General features: G+C 40.1%; 1 protein-coding gene across 1 annotated transcript in view; it reads right to left on the bottom strand.

Moving 5' to 3' along the window:
* The window catches only part of ENPP2 (ectonucleotide pyrophosphatase/phosphodiesterase 2), a gene marked incomplete at its 5' end in the record, with an annotated part of 105,667 nt that overhangs the window by 13,291 nt on the left and 70,089 nt on the right, over positions 1–22,287 (bottom strand). Inside the window, 8 exon segments of the mRNA XM_080800000.1 lie at positions 1,093–1,167; positions 10,208–10,259; positions 12,954–13,126; positions 14,250–14,337; positions 14,504–14,591; positions 16,684–16,811; positions 17,508–17,539; positions 21,092–21,217. Coding sequence (XP_080656126.1) covers positions 1,093–1,167; positions 10,208–10,259; positions 12,954–13,126; positions 14,250–14,337; positions 14,504–14,591; positions 16,684–16,811; positions 17,508–17,539; positions 21,092–21,217 — 762 coding nt within the window.

The following is a 22,287-nucleotide window of genomic DNA, read 5'->3' as shown; positions in this document are numbered from 1 at the left end:
TATTACCAAAAGTATTATGTAAATGCCATATTTGTTTTGAATGCTTTTTTTAGTTCTAAAGAATTTTAATCTGTAGAGGAAGGAAACATGATAGTAAATATTGAAATGATTCAGCTGAATGCAAAGTCGATAGGATTGATTTTTATAGAATTCATTCATTTGACCCCTGAAAAGGCTCATCAAATTAACCAATGATTTAATTAAGAGGAAGGCACTCTTTGATCATTATTTGCAAACTGCAACTCAAATGATGCATTATTTCAGCATAAATGGTGAGTAGTAATGAGCATTTAAAGTAAGTAGCTTTGTCACATGGAGGAGAACTCTTTAGGTAAGAACTTAAAGGAACATGTATAGATAAATTAAGTGGGCATTCAGGAGGGTCCTTTAAATACAGAAGAGGGAACATCATCATGGACCAAAGAATTCAGTTAGGACCCAAGAATGGGGACTTCCAAGAGAAAGCTCTCCTCTTGGGGGGGGGGTGTCTAAAACCTTACTCTTTTAAGAAGAAGAGAAGGGACTTTAGTGTGCAAACCTTTATTCCACACCCACGATAAATGCCTGGAGTGTGAGCTGCCCGTTTTGGATAGGCTAAAGTCAGAACTTCCATAGATTCTTGGAAATTGAACGGACCAAAATGTTTAGAGATTGAGGCTTAGGCAATTCACAATTCCCTAAGTGATCATCAAAAAAATTTTTATGATTATTTTTATTACAGGAAATCAGTTCCGGCAATCACTTATTAAATTATGTATACATGTTGCTTTAATTAAAGTATTACCATTCTATGCAAGTAACAGAGAAAACTCTTTGTAGAATGTTTTGCAAGACTTTCCCAAGTAGAACTGCTGATTTGAGGCAAAGTGACCCACACCGCTATCACAAAAGCCTGGCTTCTTCAGCATTGCACTAAATGGAGAAGCCTTGTTCAAGCCGCCAAATTTGGGGACCCACCCTAAGAATTAGGACATAATAGGATAACCTTATATAAATGAAATATAACGAAGAAATAAGAAGCCAGCAAATCATAACAGTAGTACTTGGGGGCAGTTAACCAAGTCAGACTTTCCTTCAAAACTCAAACCAAACCTTTTCTAGGTTCAAAATTTCCATTAACGTTTTCCTTGTTTTCATTTTTGCTGCCTCTGAACTTCCTGGTTTCAGCTGGAAGCAGAAGTATCAAAATTCTTTGAGAAGCTATTCCCTTTTTATCATTCAAGTTTTAATGCTTACCAAACACATTCCTCCAAATTCAAATGCAGGGCTAGCATCCAATCTATTCCATTAAGAGACAACAAAACAGCAGCCATGTTTTTCCTTGCAACACCCCTCTTAAGAACAGCCACCAACACTAGTCTTGGGCAATCTAGGTTCCACCAAATCTGGCTTCCTTTCCAGTCCTCATTTACTTCTGCGAAGCCTGGTTTATTTATAATACTCTGGTCATTATCATCCTTAGCAATTCTATGCTGATTCCTTTTCTTTCTACCAGGAATGGCTTCTCTAGCAGTACTGTCACTGATCTCCCTTCAAATTTTTCATTAATGCATTCTCTCTTATCAAACATTTACTGAGCACCTTTTTTGTGCCAGGCCTTGGGCTACAGTAGAGAGATACTGGGCCAAGATAATGACGAGAGAGGTCTTACCGATGTAGGAAAATTGTTAGGGTTCAGAGCTGAAGGCCAAGAAAGGATTCTTGAGACATCTTTGGTGCAAAAAGGTGGTTTTATTAAAGCACAGGGGCAGGACCCGTAGGCAGAAAGAGCTGCCCTGGGGTTGTGAAGAGTAGCCCCAATTATCTACTTTCAAGTTGGGAGAGCTGTTAGGGATAGCTTAAGTCTCTAAGGAATTTGAAAGCAAGGTTTCCAGGACCTTGAGGGGGCTAGCTGTTGTTAGGAAAAGGTCGTTTATCTAATAAAACCTTAGTCATGAGACCCTTCAGATGTGTATCAGTGGGTCATATGCTTGGGGGATGATTGCCAACATGTATCTTGGGGGGGTAGAGATAAAGGAAATTTCCAAAGGAATTTTTACATGTTAAAGTAGGCTTGCAGGATCCTGGGGGATCAGGCTAAGATTGTCTTTTGCCTTTAGCAAAGTATCAACTTCGAAGCAGCTGTGTTCCTAGAGGAATGTCACTCTGCCTGTTTCAAGGACTTGTCAATGGGCTATACGTGGTCAGGAAATTTAATTTTTCTTTTGCCTCTGTTTCCCACAACATTACCTTCGAAAAGCTCACAGTTCAATGGGAGAGACCAACATAGCACAAATAACTCAAGTGCAATAATATATGAACTTCATCAGAGATATTTACAGAGTGCGATGGGAACCCAGAGCATCATGACTGCCATGGATGGGGGTGACGTGGCATCAGTACAGTCCTTACAGAAGGTTGAAAGCTAAGCCTTCTTCCCTAGCATAATTGTTAGCAGTGCCCCTTTCCATACTCAAATGTGGATGACAAATAACACGCTCACATAGTCCAGCGCCCCATGGAAGAGAAATGAAGGAGCGAGGGAGAGAGGGACAAAAGGGAAAGTGATATGTTAAGATTCACTTTCTTCTGAAAGACTTCCCCAGTTGAGCTTCTCCATCTCTATTCACTCTTCTGCTCTGAATTTAGAGAAATGTGCACTTCAGTTGTGCCTGGGTGGCTCAGTTGGTTAACGGTCTGCCTTTGGCTCAGGTCATGATCTCAGGGTCCTGGGATCCAGCCCTATGTCAGCTCACTGCTGAGTGTGCCTCTCCCTCTGCCACTGCCCCTCCCCCAACTTGTGTGCACTCTCTTTCTCTCTCAGATAATTAAATAAAATCTTGAAAAAAAATTAAAAAAAGAAATGTGCACTTCATCATAGCTCCCAAGCTAAGCACAACTGCTGTTTTGGGCACATAGCTGAGCACAAATATATCATTATGCGACTATTCCTTAACTATTAACTGGGTATATACAGCATGAAGGAAAAACAATACAGTGGTTTTGACAGTTTCCTAAAATCCAACCAATTTCCTTGATTAACCCAAAGAATTTACCCGGGTCTTCCTAAAGCATAATTGTTTCATCTAAGAAAGAGGTGAAATAATCTTTGCAGAAAAAACACAAGTTTTATGGTCCAGAGTCAAAATTTAGATTTTCCTTTTTCAGTTTGTCAGAGTAGAAAAGAACCACTGATTCTTGGTCACAGCCTGACTCTGCTACTCTTTGTGACATCTTGGACAAGCCATCCATTGCATTTCTGTTTAGCAAAGAGTTCCTGCTTGAGCCATCAAACTGTACTTGAGTCTCAGTCTCTGGACACATAAGCTCTTCATCTTGAGACCAGTCATCCCAGAGACGAGACTGCAAGCCTCCACCTGTGAAATACGTTCCTCGTCATTTCTTGATATGGGTCTAGACTCCGTGTCTTCTCAGGCTGGGTGTCTGTTCCATGGGATTCCAGACAGAGTCTTCATTCCATACCCCAGTTCCTTGTTTACAGTAGTCTCTGGCATTTTGGGTACATGCTAAGGTTCTCCTCCAGATACCACATTTGGCAAAATACTGTGAGGCAAATCTTTTTAAGTGGTGTGGACTTCCCCAGAGCTCATTCTTTTGTCTTTCAAAATTTGGTCATCCAGACGTTGAGTTTGTATTTCTTTTCCCTCCTCAGCTTCCTGATTCATATTCCCGCAGATTAGGAGGCTGACTTGAGAGCCACATGAAAATCTCTCTTTTTTAGTCTTTTTTTTTTTTAAAAAAAAAACATTCACTCCCACGTAATATGCTGTTGGATTTTACCACATAATCTCTATCCAAGGTCCTTCCTTTTCCTTCAACCTTTCTCCTCCTCTCCCTTGAAGGGCCTGCTATCATTTATTGCCATGTCAACCTCCTCTGAGATTCGATTCAATGCCTGTTAATGTCCTGTTCTTTCTTATCTTAACCCTTAATATACTACGCTGTAATTCATCAACCGGCTAAATCTCATGATAAAATAATAACTTAATGGGATAAAGATTTTCTCTGTTTTGTTCATCATTGTATCTCTACCTCTAACAATACTAAATGCATAATATCTACCTGGTAAATACTTGTTGAATACATGCATAATTGTATTATTTTTTTTTAAACACTGTTCTTTATGACTCTCAAGAACTAACTTTTTATATATGACCTGCCTAATAAAACCCTGAAAGATACACTAGCCAGATCAATATCATCTTCATTTTACTAATGAAGGAACTGGAGGTTCATGATTTGTACAAGATAATTCAGCTACAAAGCAGTACCCAGAAGGTAGGCCTCTATCCTCCTGGTCCATTATTCCTCGTTAGCATTTCGGGCGGCCTCCAAATCAATGCTAACCACTGGGTTATCTAAGGGAGGGCATACTGGAATGAAAATCTGGCTACTCCCAGGCATGAGTTCTGCCTGAGTCATGCTTGGCGAGAAGCTAATAAGAACAGCAGTGTGCCTTGAGAAAGAACAACAAACATGGAGGCATCACAATTCTGGACTTCAAGTTATACTACAAAGCTGTAGTAATTAAAACAGTATGGTACTGCCACAAAAATAGACACACAGAACAATGGACCAGAATAGAAAACCCAGAAATGAACCCACAACTCTACGGTCAATTAATCTTCAACAAAGCTGGAAAGAACATCCAATGGAAAAAGACAGTCTCTTTAACAAATGGTGTTGGGAAAACTGGACAGCAACTCACAAAAGAATGAAACTGGACCATGTTCTGTCACCATACACAAAAATAAATTTGAAATGGATTAAAGACCTAAATATGAGACAAGAAACGATTAAAATCCTAGAAGAGAACACAGGCAGTAACCTCTCTGACATCTGCTATTGCAACATTTTTCTAGATATGTCTTCTGAGGCAAGGGAAACAAAAGCAAAAATAAATTATTGGGACTTCATCAAAATAAAAAGCTTCTGCACAACAAAGGAAATAATCAACAAAACTAAAAGGAATGGGAGAAGATATCTGCAAATGATATAGCAGATAAAGGGCTAGTATCCAAAATATATAAAGAACTTAAACAACTCCATACCCAAAAAACAAATAATTCCATTTAAAAACGGGATCAAGACATGAATAGACATTTTTCCAAAGAAGACATACAGGCAGACAAGAGACACATGAAAAGATATTCAACCTCACTGATCATCAGGGAAATGCAAATCAAAACTACAATGATATATCATCTCATACCTATCAAAGTGGCTAAAATCAACAACACAAGAAACAGGTGTTGGTGAGGAGGTACAGAAAAAGGAACCCTCACGCATTTTTAATAGGAATGCAAACTGGTACAGCAACTCTGGAAAACATTAGTGAGTTTCCTCAACAAGTTAAAAATAGAACTACCCTAAGACCCAACAATTGCACTACTAGGTATTCACCCAAAGAATAGAAAAATACCGATTCAAAAGGATACATGCACCCAATGTTTATAGCAGCATATCTACAATAGCTAAATTATGGAAAGAGCCCAAATGTCCATTGACTAATGAATAGATAAAGAAAAAAAATATATATATAATATATATATAATAATATATATAAAATGAAACATCACTCAGCCATGAAAAATAATGAAATCTTGCCATTTGCAGCCACATGGATAGAGCTAGAGAGTATTACGCTAAACAAAATAAGTCACCAGAGAAAGATAAATGCCATATGATTTCATTCATATGTGGAATTTGAGTAACAAAACAAAGGGTCATAGGGCAAAAAAAGAGAGAGGCAAACCAAGAAACAGACTCTTAAGTATAGAAAACAGATTGATGGTTACCAGAGGGGAGGTGGGTGGGAGATGGGCTGAGTAGGTGATGGGAATTAAGGAGAGCATTTGTGATGAGCACCGAGTGTTGTATGGAAGTACTGATTCACTAAATTTTACACCTGAAACTAATATCACACTATCTGTTAATTAACTGGAATTTAAATAAATCTATTAATTTTTAAAGAAAGAAGAGCAATTTGTATCAAAGCATCTAGTACTTCAGAAACCACTTCCAGACCCTGAGAAGCACTGAGATTCTCTTGATGTTTTCTCTTCGTATCAGCCCTTAGAATGGGAAGCATTTACAGAGAAAAGCACAAGGGTTTTAGTGCCACATAGAACTGAAGTCAAATCTCATCTCACCTCTGGAAAGCTCTGCGATTCCGTAACTTAACCTCCCAAAGCTTCATATCTCCCTGGGACATCGCACTATTTAGAGACGAAGTAGGTAAAGCACCTAGCTCACTCTTGACCCCAAAGTGGTTGTAGTTGTAACTGCAGTGATTTTGTAAAAGGCATATGCTTAACTTCAACAGCACCAGGAATACTGGTAGGCAGAGGCTATTAAAATTCAGTGTCTGTTCCATCTAATTTATCTTGAATCTTACTATAAATCATAAAGAATTATACTATTTATTGCTTTCTCCCAAATCTTCCACAACCCACACAGAAGGATAAACACACAGAGAACACAAGTATATCTCCTTTCTCTAGCATAGCTAACATCTCCAGAAATAACAAAAATTAAAAGATCTCAGCATCAAAAAGAGCTACACAGAAGATTCCCTGCTAGTCTAGTCCCCTTCTGCTTTAAAATTCACAAGAGTTATTAGTGTTTCAGTCATTTTTCTATCTAAACTACCTTCTTATTGTATGTGATAAAGGGTCCAATATATTTGGTGTTAAAATGATTTTTAATTCCTTTCTTCATGAAGATGATAGTGAATGTTAATCTAACAAATTATAAAACATTTTTATACTAATGTAAATAGAGGAAAGACTAAGGTAATAATAAATAGTATAATTATTCTGAAAGTGAAAATTATACCTGGCTATGGTGCCCAAATTGCTTGCTATGAGAAACTTAAAATTTTCCATTTTATTCATTCATTCATCTATTAACTCAATGGCTCAAAGAAATAAGTTTTCATCGCACAGCAAATTTGTTAAGACATGACATACATGTGATTTGGAAACAACAGTAGTCATGCAATTAAAATCCAGAAATCTCCACAAATCTAAAAATATTAAGGCTTTAGCAAGCAGTTTAGATCACTATCTTTGAAGGTTATCTATGTTTTTTTCCTCTACATTTTAGTGAGAGACTAGATCCTGTAACAGTTTAAATATTTACAGCAAAATACTGCCTGAGATTAATTTAATAGACCTCAAGTATCCCCTGGGTTGTTTCACTACTGTGATGTACAGCTTGTACACATGTATTATGTGTGAGGAAGTTTGTAGCATATGACATTAAAATAGCCACATATGAAGGTTATGAATGGAATGTGCAAAGTACATGATTTCTTAGGAAAAAAAAATTAGCTACCTATAGGTGTATTAAGGAAAAAAAATAGAAAAAAAAATAATACAACTTTATATTTGTATGGGACTTTAGGTCTGCAAAATGCTTTAAAAGTCTCAACATATATTCAAAGATATCCAGAAGGGAGAGGTGGTATTCTGAACATGACATGGGCATGCGCTCACACACACACAGGGAGTCGGCCTCGTGAAGTTCTCCTCTAGCGGAGGACACACCCAAGATTTCAAGTGGGAGACGAGATTTGTGACCCAAGAAACACTATAAAGACTGGAGAGAATTCTGACAAAGAAAATGTCACCTTGTAGCTTCATAAATGACTGAGATAGGACCCGTCAGGAGACAGCCAATGACCAAGAGGCAGAGATACAGGAAGACAAGGGAGACACTACAGAGACTTACACATTATCCAGAGTCTAAACAAGGAAATGCTTTGCACATAATAAGATAATGGTATATAATTATTTTTATTCCATGTAATAGCGCTAAAGTCTCTCTTGTACCATTAAAGACTATCCAGCTAGGTCAGGAGCAGACCAAAGAGACAGGCTACCATGATTCTCCCTTAAAATTTTCTGTCACCAGTGTGATGTCCATATGCACGAAACTATCAGTGACACAGCTGACAGAACCAAATTTTCTCAGAGAAATCAGTTTCCAGTCCCAGGCTGGCACTCAACTCACACCTGGGAAGGTCTAGTTCCATGAAAGCATATCCTCTTTAAGCTTCAGTGATGTGAATTCATCTTGAAATAAGACACTTACATTGACTTCTGAGTGGAGCAATGAGGAGGAAAAGTCACTAACTATAGCTCCTTTCAGCCCTGAAAGTCTGTGCTTCACCTAGAAGGTACTTATTTTCATGCTCAGAAATTTGAGACTACTGTTTATGCTGAGTCGTGAGACTGGCTTTGTCACATGAGCACACTGCCACCAAGTTAAATGCAGGATTTTTTTTTCCCCCCAAATGGAAATGACTTAGTATCATGAATAGCCAGAGGCTGAACCAGCAAAAACACAAGAGTCCATTAAGTTATCATATTTAACTATTTTATGAGTGCCTTCTAGAGGAGAAACATCTAGTATTATTTCTCCTTGGTGACTGAATATTCGAAAAACTGATCATAAGACTCTGTGCCCTTTGACCCTGGCAATGTTTCTGTTTTTCTAAGTATAATGACAGTGGAGTTCACTAGCAGCTAGGTGCCAAACATTTCAGATCACTTTTAGAGTTTGTGAAGGATGTGTGTGCCTTCTACCAACTGAATCCTATTTTCAAAGCTGTTTATCCAATGACACGGCCAAGAGTCCATGGGCTCTGAGCTCCAAGAGAGAAGAAGGAGGGTGGTGAGGCAAAAAGGGAAGGAGGAAGAAGATGAAGATCTTATCAAAAGAGCAAATAAGGGGCGTGGGGGGTTCCTGGGGGCTCAGTCTGCTAAGTGTCTGACTTCAGCTGAGGTCATAATCTCAGGGTCCTGGGATGGAGCCTGAGGTGAGCCCCATCTTGGGCTCCCCACTTTGGTTCCCCCTCTTGCCTCTCTCTCTCCCTCTGCCCCTCCCCCAAGCTCTCTCACACTCTCTTTAAAAAAAAAAAAAAAAAAAAGGAAAGTGAGCCAAGTAAATAAAATCTACTGGTTTCCTTGTCCTTCACCTAATCAGACTGAAAACAACACATATGATAAACAAGGCCCCCCCTAAGCTAATAACCCAAATAATGCTCTCAGGAGAATTTGACAATGTGTCTCTCTTCACTGCCTGACTTGGAGCCACCGTGTTTGAGTTCTGTCTGCTTTGTAATATACTTCTTGCCTTTCCTTTGCTGTTGCAAGAAGCTAGGCCATCTCCTGTAGTAACCTACACTGGAGCCTTTCCCTCCCTTTCTATGTTCTTCTCATTTTCTGGAATTTCGAAACCAGAAGGAAGAGCCTGTGAGGCAGCCTGCATTATTGTTCCTTCTTATTGACTGCCCTTCTGGAAAGGACTATGTACGAGCACCCACTGGCACGTGTCTTACAGGACAGATTCCTGTGGAAAGAAGACTTCCCTGCTCCCTCGGTCTCAAGGGCTCTGGTTTTACCAGTCCACCGGGAACCGTCATGACAAACGCCTCATAAAAGCAGAAGCACTGAGGATCACTTCACGGGCCTGCTGTTCCTCTCTTCCCTCTTCCCGAAGAAGGGCGTGCCCCAGCGGGGGGGCTGTTCCCTCAGCCTGGATTCCAGAGTAAATCATACCCACAGCCACACCGGGCCTATGGTCGGCCTCCCGAAATGCGGGCAAGAAATGCAGCTTTCTTGGTACAAACCACTGAGACTCTCTTTAGTCACAAGCTTGCAAAAGTTGACTAATACACACATGTTATCATTGTATATTGTATTTTTGTACATAAAATAAGAGGAGAACAAGTTAGAGGGCTCAAGATGATCCTTCTGGAAAGAGGGAGTTCTGATTTGGTTCGTTCTGCGTGTCTCTCCCCATGACATATCATCACCTCTCTGGTACCTCAGCTCCCTCATAGGTACCAGCTGCAATTACGTATTACTGTGACTTCCAGTCCCTTCGTAGACATCCCCATCAGCACCTTCACTTACCGCCCACCAGATCACAGTGCTATGCCTGTTTGTTCAGAGAGCCTAGAAGTGACTGAGAAACAAAAAAGCTAATGGCATTTTTCCAGCTATTAAAAACTGGCACCTTGCATACACAGGATAAACCAATACCCTTTGCCAGATGGATATGAAAATCACATCACAACCCAAAGTTTAATTTTCAAAAATATTATGCTTACACTATGAAATAAATAAGAAGTCTCTTCAATCTCTGAAAACTAAAACCCAAAACTTATCTGATTGTTTTTCCCCCATCAACTTCTCACCTTCTGTAGACCCTTTTATATGAAGGCGTCTGTTGAGTTCATCCAATTTGTTCTTCATGTGTGAAAACCAGAAAAGGAAAGGAGAAAAAAAAAAAAAAAAAGCAAATCAGAAATGTCCTGTCTTTCCTGCAGGCTTCTTTCTACTTAGCATCTTGCTAAATTCAAAAGAAGACCCTAAATTCTGTAAATTCTCTGGAGGAATTACTATGGGCATCTCCAAGTGACATTCCAGGTTCCACCTCCTAGGAGATCTATGATCACGAGCACCTTCTTTATTCTCTCCATAACTTTGTTTCCTTTCCCTAAAGCTGTGGATAATCATGGAAGCAAGTTCCAAACTACCTGGTAAGAATGGTTATTTGGGCACATAGATATGTAAACTAATTAGAATGCTATCTCAATATTTCAGATTAATCCTAGGTACACTAAGGTGATTCCCAAACTAATGAACGAAATCACTTTTTCTAAGATTGGAAAATAATGGCTCAGCAACTCTATCCTTTGTTATATGTCCTAGAGACACTCTAGCATACGTGTACGAGAACCCGGGCCATAATGTCTACCACAGCCTTGTTTGGGGGAGCTAACAACCGGAAATTACAAAATGTTCTCAAATAGGAAAATGAATGAAATCATTATGGTATATTTACACAATTAAATATTAACTATTAGAAATAAAAGTGAATGAGCTAAAATTATGTATTAATGTGCATAAATCTCAAAACACGAACAAAATAATTGCAGGACACATATAATATAATAGTGTTTACATACAAATGTATAATATACAAAACTACACTACAAATTATTTTAGGGAACTATGTTAAAGATTAATTAATATATTATTTAAGAGATATATATGTATGGAGTAGAAGTATAGAGACCTGCCTGGCAATTATATACACTATATTCAAGATGCTAATTACTCTTGGGACAGGAAAAGAGTGGGATTGGCAGGAAGGGTATACACATAGAGCATCCCCTGAATCTGTGACATTTTCTTTCTCATGAACTGTGTATTGTGGTATTTATTTTATTAATCTGTATACCTTCTCAGGATGTCTGGATTTTTTTTTTTAAAGAAAAAGAATGAAGTCTCTTGGGAAAACCCAGAGACCAAATAAAGACAATCCCGAATTCGTCTAAAACGGTTTCAGATAACAAATCCAAAATATTTCTTGTTTTCCAGAAGAAAGGTAATTCAGAAAGCAAGATACAACTACAAGATTCCTCTAAAGTTATATTTGGAATCCAACTCAAAGGCCACTTCCTATTGACTTTGGCAATGCAACACCTGCAGCTCAGGTCTAAGAAACTACCTGCCTTACAGTAATTAGCTTTGTTGGTTCTTGTCAGGAGCAAAAGTAGGAAGGAGAAATAAAAGGGGGTGGGGGAAGAAGAGCAAACTGAATTCCTCCAGTGGTGAGCTTTTCCCATCCTCTGGCTCCCAGGTCCCTAGGAATCCTGGAAGGTAGGAAATAGTAGGAGGAGATAGGGCAGGCAGGAGAACTATGTTCCATTTTTCCAAGGTCTAATAGAAGGTTCATACATTTATCCATAATAAAACCACATATGCAACATAACAGATTTTTTTTTTTTTTTTTGCTTTGTGTTGGAATCACATCAACTCAGTGTGGTAACGCTGATTATTTCTTGCTGTCAAAGCACGGATGGGTAACTATAAAGGTCTTTGATCAATATAAAATTCAATAAGCAAATTGTTGCTTAACACTTGCCGTTTGGTGTTCAAAAACTATCCAAACACAATGTGCTGGGTGGTTTTCTATTTGCACCATCCTCCTCCCCATCCATGCTACACCCACCTCTACCCGGCTCTGCACCCCGGGAGACTGACCTTGCACCAAAAAGCCAGCTTGCCCTCCAGCTCCCTGTCGGCCTCCACCCATGCAAGGCACCAGCGGAGCATTAGAAGAGGAACAACAGAGAAACAATTTCGTACCTGAACGGAAATCAGGTACCCTCCTCTTATCTCATGCTTGCACTGAGCAAAGCATTTGTCACAGGTCATGTTATGTCTTCCTATGTGCTTCGCTAGCTCCAAAACTGTAAGATTCTCCACTCTGGAGCCATGTTTGTCCCTCGTGATAGGGATAGAGGAGTGAATAATGCCAGGTCCCCCCCACCAGGTTGCGGTGTACTAGAAGCACCCGTCTATCCCGTAACTCCTCCCTATACAGTTCTCTCTCCATGTTCTAGTCCCTTTATTGTTCAAGGCCAGGATTGAAACCATGCTAGTCCCCAGATACTATACCATCCCTCACTACCTTGCCTCCACCTGGCCCAGCCTGTGTAAATAGCCCTTTCAGTAAACATAATTCACATAATCCCTTTAAATGCTCTTTAAAAACCTTTGTGCATAGGCCATCTGTTTCCTATTGGGACCATGACAGATAGACACACGATCCAGGTTGAAAAAAAGAAAGCATCTCTGGTTGGGAATTGTGACTCTCCAGAACAGCATCATGAATTCTACTTTTTTGCCTTTGTTCTCTACACCTATGAGCCCAAAATGGTGGCCACAGGCCATATACAGCTCTTTCAATTTAAAGTAATTAAATAAAATGTAAATTTTTGTTCCAAGAGCTTAAAAACTATATCTTCCCAGTGGCCAGCACAGATATAGACCATTTACATCATTACAGAAAGTTCTAGTGGACAACACTGCTCTACACCCAATAAGTTCTTCCATGATAAACATAAAGATGATTTCTACCTTTGGCTCTACCTTATCATCACAGTTACAGCCCAGGTCAAAATCAGATTGAAGGTACATAATCCCTGGGTAATTGGGCCTGGTAACTTCTTCTGGCATGGTTGGCCTGAAGGTGTTAGTGCGCAGGAGATGATTCAAACTTCCGTGGGTCCCATTATTAGGAGCTGGCTTCAAGCCCAGGAGATCTGGTGAGAAGAAAGAAATAAAGCCAGGTGCTTTACAAACATTTTTGATGAGATTCAGTAAGAGTAAAAAACATTCATATTCCAAGGGTCTGAAAACTCTGGACACAAATCCCAATTGGATAAAGCCAAAATTAGTCGTAGGCACTCCCTTCTTAGTTCCCGAACCACGCTAACCTGACCATGTCTTGCCACAGCTTTCTGAAATAGCCACGGTCATTGCCTGACCATAGAGAGAGACATCCCCAAAAAGAAAAAGGAAGGAATGGGGCCCTGCCTAGCTATGGCTTATGTCTGTGACCTCTACAGGGACTACCAGCGTCAGGGTCAATGCCTTTCTACAGCACTGAGACTTTTTATCCCAGCTTTTGAAATGAGACTTATAATCAATAAGTGATCTCGAGCCTGCCCTCTAATGCACTCCAGAGAAGTATGGGGAGAAGAGGAGGCTTTGGCCCGGTGCCTTGAAAGGCTGCTGTGAAATGAACAGGCTGATTTCATAGCAAGTGAACAGTTGCCAAGCGGGCATACAGTGACTTGCCTAAGCTGAGAGGCAGGACAGGGGAGAGCTAGCAGCCAAGATGGGAAAAGAACCCAGGAGACCCGACTTTCAGACTCCCCCTCTAACCACCAGACTGGCACTCCCTTACTAAATAGGAAAAGTTGTCCTCACTCAGCGACTAGAAGCTCAAGGAAGAAAAATAATTAGGATCACATAAATAGCTGGCCAGGATGCAAGCTGGCAACAGTTTAACTGGGCTGCAGCACGAGAGATGGAGGTGGGGAAGCTCTGTGAGGAGCTCTTCTTGCTTCGCTAGGTCTCCGACCAGTGGTGTCAAATTGTAATGTGATGTGAGATCAACCAGAGGCTGCCAACAGCAACACCATGAAAACTCCCCATTAGTCAACTGTTAAAGGAAGACAAAGGAGCCTTAGAAGGGGATGAGATTCTGTCCTTTGAACCAATGGGCATGTTACCACCATTTTTTTTCTTTTTCTTTTTTTTTTTTGGCAGGGAGGTGAAGTGGTCCTAGAAAACAGACACCTCAGTTCTTTCTCTGACCTTGAGGAAGTTCATACGATAACTCAGATTGCTTCATCGGCCTTGATTAAATAAGTGACTTACCACACATAACATTGTAAAGCTCAATGTTTTCAAATGGAGGCACTTTAGTCTTGTACTTAAACGTTGGGCCATAGCCTACAAAAACAGTCTTCCAAAAGAAAAGAAAACAAACAAAAACAATTAGGCATTGCTACTATCTAGTAGCCACACCTCCCCTGTTCATGAATACTGTATAACTTCATTCATGCCCCTCTTCTCCAGTCCTCCTGAGAATCACCAAAATACATTTTCAATGCATAGGTCTGTGGTCATACCTGCATGCTGTTGACCTTGTTATCAAATCCATGGTCTCCCTGGAAAAAGCATTTTCCTGATGGTTTCTTATATACATCCAAAGGCTTCCTACATTGAAATAATTGTAGGATTAGCCAGGATTTCTCATGAAAACTCTCATAAAAAGTCCACTTAGGCACACAAAATATCCCTCGGAAGTGGATTTTACAAGCATATTTGTCTCTATTTTAATTGTATCATTCTTGCAGTGTTGAAAAGATAATGCTATTCATTTTCCCCAAGTGGCTTTATTTTGACAATTGGCCCCCAACAAATGGGAGCCCTGAACAGAAATCAGGCACCCTCCTCTTACCTCGTGCTTGCACGGAGCAAAGTGTTTGTCACAGGTCATGTTCTGTCTGCCTATGTGCTTCTCTAGCTCCAAAACTGTAAGATTCTCCACTCTGGAGCCATGTTTGTCCCTCATGATAGAGATACAGGAGTGAACAATGCCAAGGCCATAATAGGCTTGCTATTCCAACATGGGGTGCTTCATCAATGAATGGAGGTCCGTATTTTATAAAAATATTTGTACACAAATTTACCTATCAGTAGACTACAACTAGAGAGTGTAACTGAGTATAACTGAGTGGTAAACCTAACGCATAATAGTGACATATTTCACCAAAGCCCAGACTCACCTAGAAAACATCTCTATTTAGAAAGAGCAAGTGAAAACATTGCTCTCTAGGCATCAAAACCACTTGACCTTCCTCCCTGACAGGAAGATGCCTTTGTCATCTTTGTCACAAAGCACTTTTCCAAAAACATTTTAATGTTTATTAATACCAATTTTCTCATGGGTCCCATTTCTATGGATCCTTGTAAGCATTTACTGGGTCTATTGCATGGAGCTAAAGTGCTTGGTGGGAAACAAATTGAACATCTGGGACCCCACTCTTAGAAAAAGAACTTTCCACTTGGGATAATGAGATATGTGCAGATGATAACACAACAATGCAAGAGTTTGCAATGCAAGAATTAAAAAAGATTTACTAATGATTAAAATATCTGGCTTCGGTCTCCTCTAATTTGGTCAACTGTTATCATCTCTTACTTCTGCTCAACTCCCAGTTTTCCATCATTATCAACCTACCAATTGCACCAAAGTTGCTCTCTTTTCCAAGCCACCCCATATGTAAAAGGCCCTGCAGAGGACACACTCAGCCAAAGCCATGTCTTCCACATCTTCCTAACTATTCCATGAAGATGCTCTATATCCATTATAAATTATTTCAATAGTTTCTGGTCTTCAGACGTCTCTCCTCATAACCCTACTTTTTAATTCTGTGTAGCCCCCTGACAATTGCCGTAGGACATTTATGTATTTGTCACATGTGTCCCACCGGGTGTTTCATACTGATGTCAGTTTCTAGAGGACGACCATCTTCTCGTCATCTTTGCTCCCTTATAAACTCATTGAAGTTCCTAAGGAGAGTGTACATAGTACTTCAATTATTACCACAGACCAGCTCACAAAGCTTTTCTTAAGGAGAAAGTCAGAGCAGGACTGAGCAGAAAAGGGCTTCTGCCAGGTCTGTTTGAGAATGGATAAACTTTTAATGATTAATTCTGCAGACATGCTTAGAATTTCCAGACACATTCTATATCAGATTCAAGGGCAAGAAATAGTCTCTTAAATATTGGAAAGTCTTTTATAGTTCAAAAGAAGGCAAACATCTGAAATATTTAAGGCAATATACAACATGCCCACAGTAACAGAAGTTTTAAGATGAACAACATTTTCTCAACTCTTCTACAAACGCTGCTACAGGGTAAGTCTTGTCAACCCAGACCAAATCAGTCCAGTTGTGTAAGCCAATGTCCCAGGCACACTTTTGACCTGATAGGTAATAAGAATAGAGACTAGGTTGTAAATTTAAAAAATGAATGGAGAGAGAAAGAGAGAGAGACCACACAGAGATACACTGAGAGACTTCAAAGAGACACCAAGAGGCTGAGATCCACAAAACAGAGATGTTTTGGCTCAGCACTAAGTGTTTATCTAGCATAAAAAGTCTCTGCAAATGGTGGGATTTCCAACAGAGATTTTTTTTTCTTTTTTTTTTTCCTTCTTAATGGCTAAGGACCTCATAGCACTCCAGTTACCAAAGAGGTGGTTACGAAGATCAAAAACAGTCCCTGTCAATCCCCAAGTTACCTTGCGACGTGCCATCTGCGGTCCACCAATAAATGGATGTCCTCAATTCTTCTGTTGTTGGCATAGTGCAAGCGTTTGGGAAGGTGCTGTTTCATGTAAGGCTTAAAGTGCTGATCTGGTTTCTTACACTGAAACAGAAATGCAAATTGGACTTTATATGGAGTATTTTCTAGGAAAAGTCCTAGATAGTCTCTTTCTAGAAAGTCAAAGGAGGTTTTTTAAGTCAAACAAAAGGTCCTTTAGTGAATAAATGGAATTTGTTCTCCCCCATCAAATAACACAAGCTGGAAACAACTAGGTTTAAAGGGGATTTGACAACTTGGTAGATGACACGGAAGGTTATCAGTGGGAGTTAGGAATTTTTTAAGATACATTCTTGACTTGTGAGACTGTCACTAAGAGCAACTCAAACTCTAAAGCCTTTTCCAACTACTTTAAGTCAAGGGACGGGAGGTTGGGTGGAGGGAGGAGGATGCCGACCTGGAGGCCCATGCAGTGCCCTGCATGGGGCACTGATGGGGACGATGGAATAGGGTGATGGGCAGATCTGGTTCAGAGAGAGTAAGGATTTGTTTACTCATGAATGAGTATTTTTCAGTTCTAATGGAAAGATCAAATATTCTGTTTGTATCACTGCCAAGACCATTAGGGAGCCTGCAGCTGTCCACAGTTTTGAAGTTTTGAAAACTCTTAGAGAAATAAATACATGGGATCGCCGGGCAGTAAGGAAAATGTTCCTCCTGCCCCACAGGGTAAGAGATCCTAGGAAGTGAGCGTGTGGAAGCTACTCTGAGGGCAGAGGCCGGGTGACCTTCAATACTTACCGTGAGATTAGCAATAATGGCTTTGGGGTCATCTGTTCAAAGAGAGAAGGAGAACAATTTCAAAAGAGATGACAATAATCACTAAGAGAAATAATTTTTACAGCAAGACTAAATTTTTTCTCTTTCTCCCCCCTCCACGAAGAGTTATCACTTTAAGATTTGTTTAAAATATATATAAAATTGGGGCACCTGGGTGGCTGAGTCAGTTAAGAATCCGACTCTTGGTTTCAGTTCAGGTCATGATCTCAGGGTCCTGGGACCCAGCCCTGCATCAGGCTCCACGCTCAGCAGGGAATCTACTTGTCTCCCTCCCCCCGCTCTCTCTCTCTTAAATAAATAAATGAATCTCTAAAACAAACACACATACACACACACACACACACACGTAAAATTGCGTGTTGGTATTTTAAAATTTTGGCCAGTGAAATGGAGCGGAAATACTCCAGTGGTAAATTCCCCTGCTAGATCTGGTTCTCCTCTTCCGGAAGGGAATTCCTCCTCCCAGAGCACAAGGATAATGGAAGAGAAACATCATTAAGTTACCCCCAAATGGTCCCTCCAGATCTTGGCTTTAGTTTATTTGCAATTTGACATCAGAAACCCAACTGGGCATTTGGGGCTTTTAGCGTAACTTCCTATTTATCTGCAGATCTAGGAAACAAGTTATCAACTTTAAGATGAAACTTTAATCCATTGAGTTATTTTTCTCTACAGAGAGTTTGGTTTCCTCAGTAACACCATGGGTCTAATTCCAAAGGTAGTTGTCTCTCTCCAGACACACACACACATGCACCTCCTTTATTTCCACTACTAGTGAACAAAAGATATTTTAGTCAGTACCCTGGATGAGCTAAAAGCAAAACTATGTAAATGATGGCTATGTATAAACTGTGGATAGGATTATATTATCTGAAGGCCCCCTTTTGGGGGGTGGGTATGGAGAGAAACAGCAGATTGTAGGTTGGTTGGATTTTGTTTTGTTTTCAAAAAAATTTGCTTTAGTGTGTCATTATAGAATCAGCAGAAAAGGAAAGTAGCATACAGAAGAAATAGCAACTCTCAAGAAGCAGTCCTCCCTGAAATTTACATGTCAGTAGAGTAGGTCACGTCTATACCCCAGGGCCTCATTCATACTAGGCGCTCAATAAACATGTTAATAAATACAAATAAATATTTGTTTTTTGTTGATAATGCATGATGAATCTTGCCTTGCAGTGTAAGTACACACTCGTCAAAGACAGTTTTCAGAATCTTGGTTCTAAAGCTGTGAAATAAGAAGCTAAAATGTGGATCCCATTGTACTTAAATTTCTACTTAAATTGGGGTTCAATTTTAGGTGCATCTTTTAAAAAAAGATTTTATTTATTTATTTGAGAGAGAGCACAGCAGGGGCTGGGTGGGCAGAGGAAAGGGAAGAAGTAGACTCCTCACCGAGCAGGGAGCCTGATGTGGGATGGGCTCCATCCCAGGACCCTGGGATCAGGACCTGAGCTGAAGGCAGGCATTTAACTGACTGAGCCACCCAGGCACCTCTTAGTTGCATCTTTTAATGGAAAGCAAGTAAGGAATCATGGTAGCAAAATGAATAGCCCAAATTGTGTCTCAATCATGCACAAGCTTTGCAGACACTTTCTCTCTGGTCTCCCAGCTACTCTGGGAGGCAGGTGCTATTAGAATCTTCACAAAGCCAATGGGCATTTAGCAGAGGCGGGCTTGCCCACAGGGACTCTAGCAAACCGAGAATACCATGCTTCAAAGCTCTGCACTCTGTGGGCTCATAAACCACAGTCCTCAAAGGGACCACAGTGGGCAAGTTCACGTTCTTTGATAATGAAGAATAAATAGCATGGGGCAATCTTGTGCTCAGATAAATCCTAGAGAATGACTGGAAAATAACAAATGCCCAAGCCCATGCTTAGGACACCAACCCTTCAGTCCTGAAGTTCTCAGGCCTCTCTTTCTGACAGCTCCCACTTTGCCTGCGGGGAAGAGGTTCCCAGCACAGGCTGGTGCTTGAAGACCGGGAGTCTGGTTTCACATCCCAGCTCTGCCACTTCCTAGCTCTCATCCTCCTAGTTGGTGACGTCACCTCTCTCTGGGCCTTGATTTCTACTCTGCAAAAGGGGACAGTAACACTTGGCCCACAAGGTTATTAGAAGGATTAAAGAAGACTGTGCATGTTTAGCTGAAACAGTGATATGACCAAGATGTCATCACTGTAGCTAACATTTATACAACTCTATGTGCTAAACACTAATTCATGTGACATGCAGATAATCCCTCATTAATCTTTCCAACAATCCTTACTTTGTAGATGAGGAAACCAAGGCATGGAGCATATAAGTAGCTCGTCCAAGGTCATAGAGGGACCACCTGGCAGAGTTAGGATTTGAACCCAGACATCCTGCCACCAATGTCTATACTGTTCACCACCCCCTCTACTGACCCTCATGAAAAGAAATCACATATCTGCAAGTGCTTGTATGGTATGAAATATTTAATTATTGGTGCTTATTATTTCACTGGCCCCAAGAAAGTTTTCCTTTTCCCCTAAAACGGTTTTCCCATTACATTTATTGATGTGTGAAGGACCTTTCAAAATAGACAAAGCCTTTCTTGCCTAAGCCCTAATATAGAAGTACTAAATCAAGTGGTACCCTAGTGACTTGTGTCCTGTCTCAAGTAAGCGGAGAACTGGGGAGGACACGGAGGACAGAAAGGGCATGGAGAGAAGCTGCAGAAACACTGATCATTTGTTTATTTTACAACGTTGCCTGGAGCTGACCTTGGAATAGTTCCCTTTCATGTTGACTCAGGAACACAGTTTGGGAAAAACTTAATTTTCCAAAGCTTTGCACTTGTGCCAATGGTTTCTTATTCCCAAGGCTAAAACCTCTAAAAGATTTTCTTCCCCCCAAAATGCAGCATGTCTCCAACAAAACTGTGGATTTTTCAGAAGCTAGATGGGCACCACCTAAAACATCTTAGTCTATAAATAAAAGTTCTCGTCAGTAGCATATGTAACCTGAATGTGTACAACATAAGTGACCAGATTGTTCCTGTTCATATCTTGTAGAATGGCCACCATTTCCCAAGGGCGTCATCATTCTCCTGCGTTCTGTCAATCACTTTCATAAAGGTGAAGAGTCCCCTTCAACTGGGCTCCTAGGGGCATCCAGGGTCTGAGTGTGGTTCTGCCAACCCTGTCCTAGACTCCCCAGCTTCAGCGAGAGAGCAAGCCTGCGCCACTTGTTGAAACAGTCCTCTCCTGTAAAAGCTTATGGTTATATGCATGTCTCAAATTAAGTGTATTTTCCACATAAAGAAAACAAGGGCAAATATTTACATAATGCTACCATGTGCCAGGACGCACTCTAAGGGATGTGCACAGATTCATTTTCACAACAACTCAAAGCTTCCCATTTTTCAGATGAAAAAAATAAGGCTTAGACTTTACATTCAAGGCTACCTAGCTAAGAAGTAGCAAAATAAGGATTTTTACCCAAGTAGTCCATCTTCAGAGAAAAAGCCTTTACATACTCTATTACCATTCTGAAAACTTAGTATTTTAAGACTCAACTTACATTTTGCATTATTGTTAAATTTGGGCCGAATTCTTCCTAGAGTTCCGGGCACTAACGTAATGTCATCCACATTAGTCAGATAATTGCTCAAGAACTCCGTTCTGTCGCATGTGACATCTTCCATTCCTAAGGGAGAAAAAGAAGTGTTTTCAGGCCATTGTAAACTTAAAATCCTAACACAGACACTAAAAATATCACCCAGGCATCTCCTTAGTTTGTTTGTCATGACCTAATGTGAGGACCCCTCTCCTCTGAGATGTCTGAACTTGACTTTAATTTTTTTAATGCTTCTTTATATCACTTTTCACCAGGTTTTGATTTAGTCACATCATCTCGAAGTGCTAGAAGACTGAAAATGCATCATCTCAATGATCATCTTAAATCATTCAGCAAGAACAGCAAGACAAAGGAAGTAACTATGATCTTTCTTTTAAGCTACTTACATAGCCATTATGAAAAAGATCTACTTTAAACAACAACAAAAACAACACCAACAAAAAACCCCACAAAGAATCCTAGATTTCTTCAAACTCTTCCCAGCTGGGGGTGGTGTAAATGACCGGAATATATAGTCCTGTGTCTCTTTTATAAAATGTAATTTTTCAATTCTCTTTCTCTCCGATATATCTCCTGACTTGAGTACATAATCACCAGTCCTCACTCTGTCTCCACTGGTGACCTTGGATGTTACTGACAAAACAATACTGGCAACAAGAGATGAGAAAAAAAAAAAAAATGTCAGCCCCAATGACCACCCAAACTGAAAAACAAAATATTGCTGAAAACAAGTTGTAAACAATGTAATCAGTCAAAACTAAAGGCTAGCGACTGGAACACAAAAAGGGTCTAGGTAGGGAATTTTTTTAACCAAAAAGTATTCCTCCCTCATACAAAATTTGTTTCCTGCCCCCTTACAAAAAAAATGTCTTGATCAATGTTAAAAATAAATAAATAAAAAACAACGCAAACTCAAATCTCAGAATAACAGACTAGGGAGGCTGGTCATTTTGAAATTTCTGAGATGACATGGAACTGTGAAGATTTACTATACTGCTTGGCACAATCCAACAGACAGATATTCTCTAAGAGCAGGGAAATAAGGGATTCTGTAAAGGACATCCTAAGGTTTTGAAATAAAGAAATATAACCCAGAGTGGCACAGACCTGATAAAATCCAAATTACTCCCTCTTGGGAG

Source organism: Martes martes, assembly GCF_963455335.1.
Source record: "Martes martes genome assembly, chromosome: 4".
Classification (NCBI taxonomy): Eukaryota; Metazoa; Chordata; class Mammalia; order Carnivora; family Mustelidae; genus Martes; species Martes martes.
Note: the sequence above shows the minus strand (reverse complement) of the source record. Positions and strands in the feature narration are given on the sequence as shown.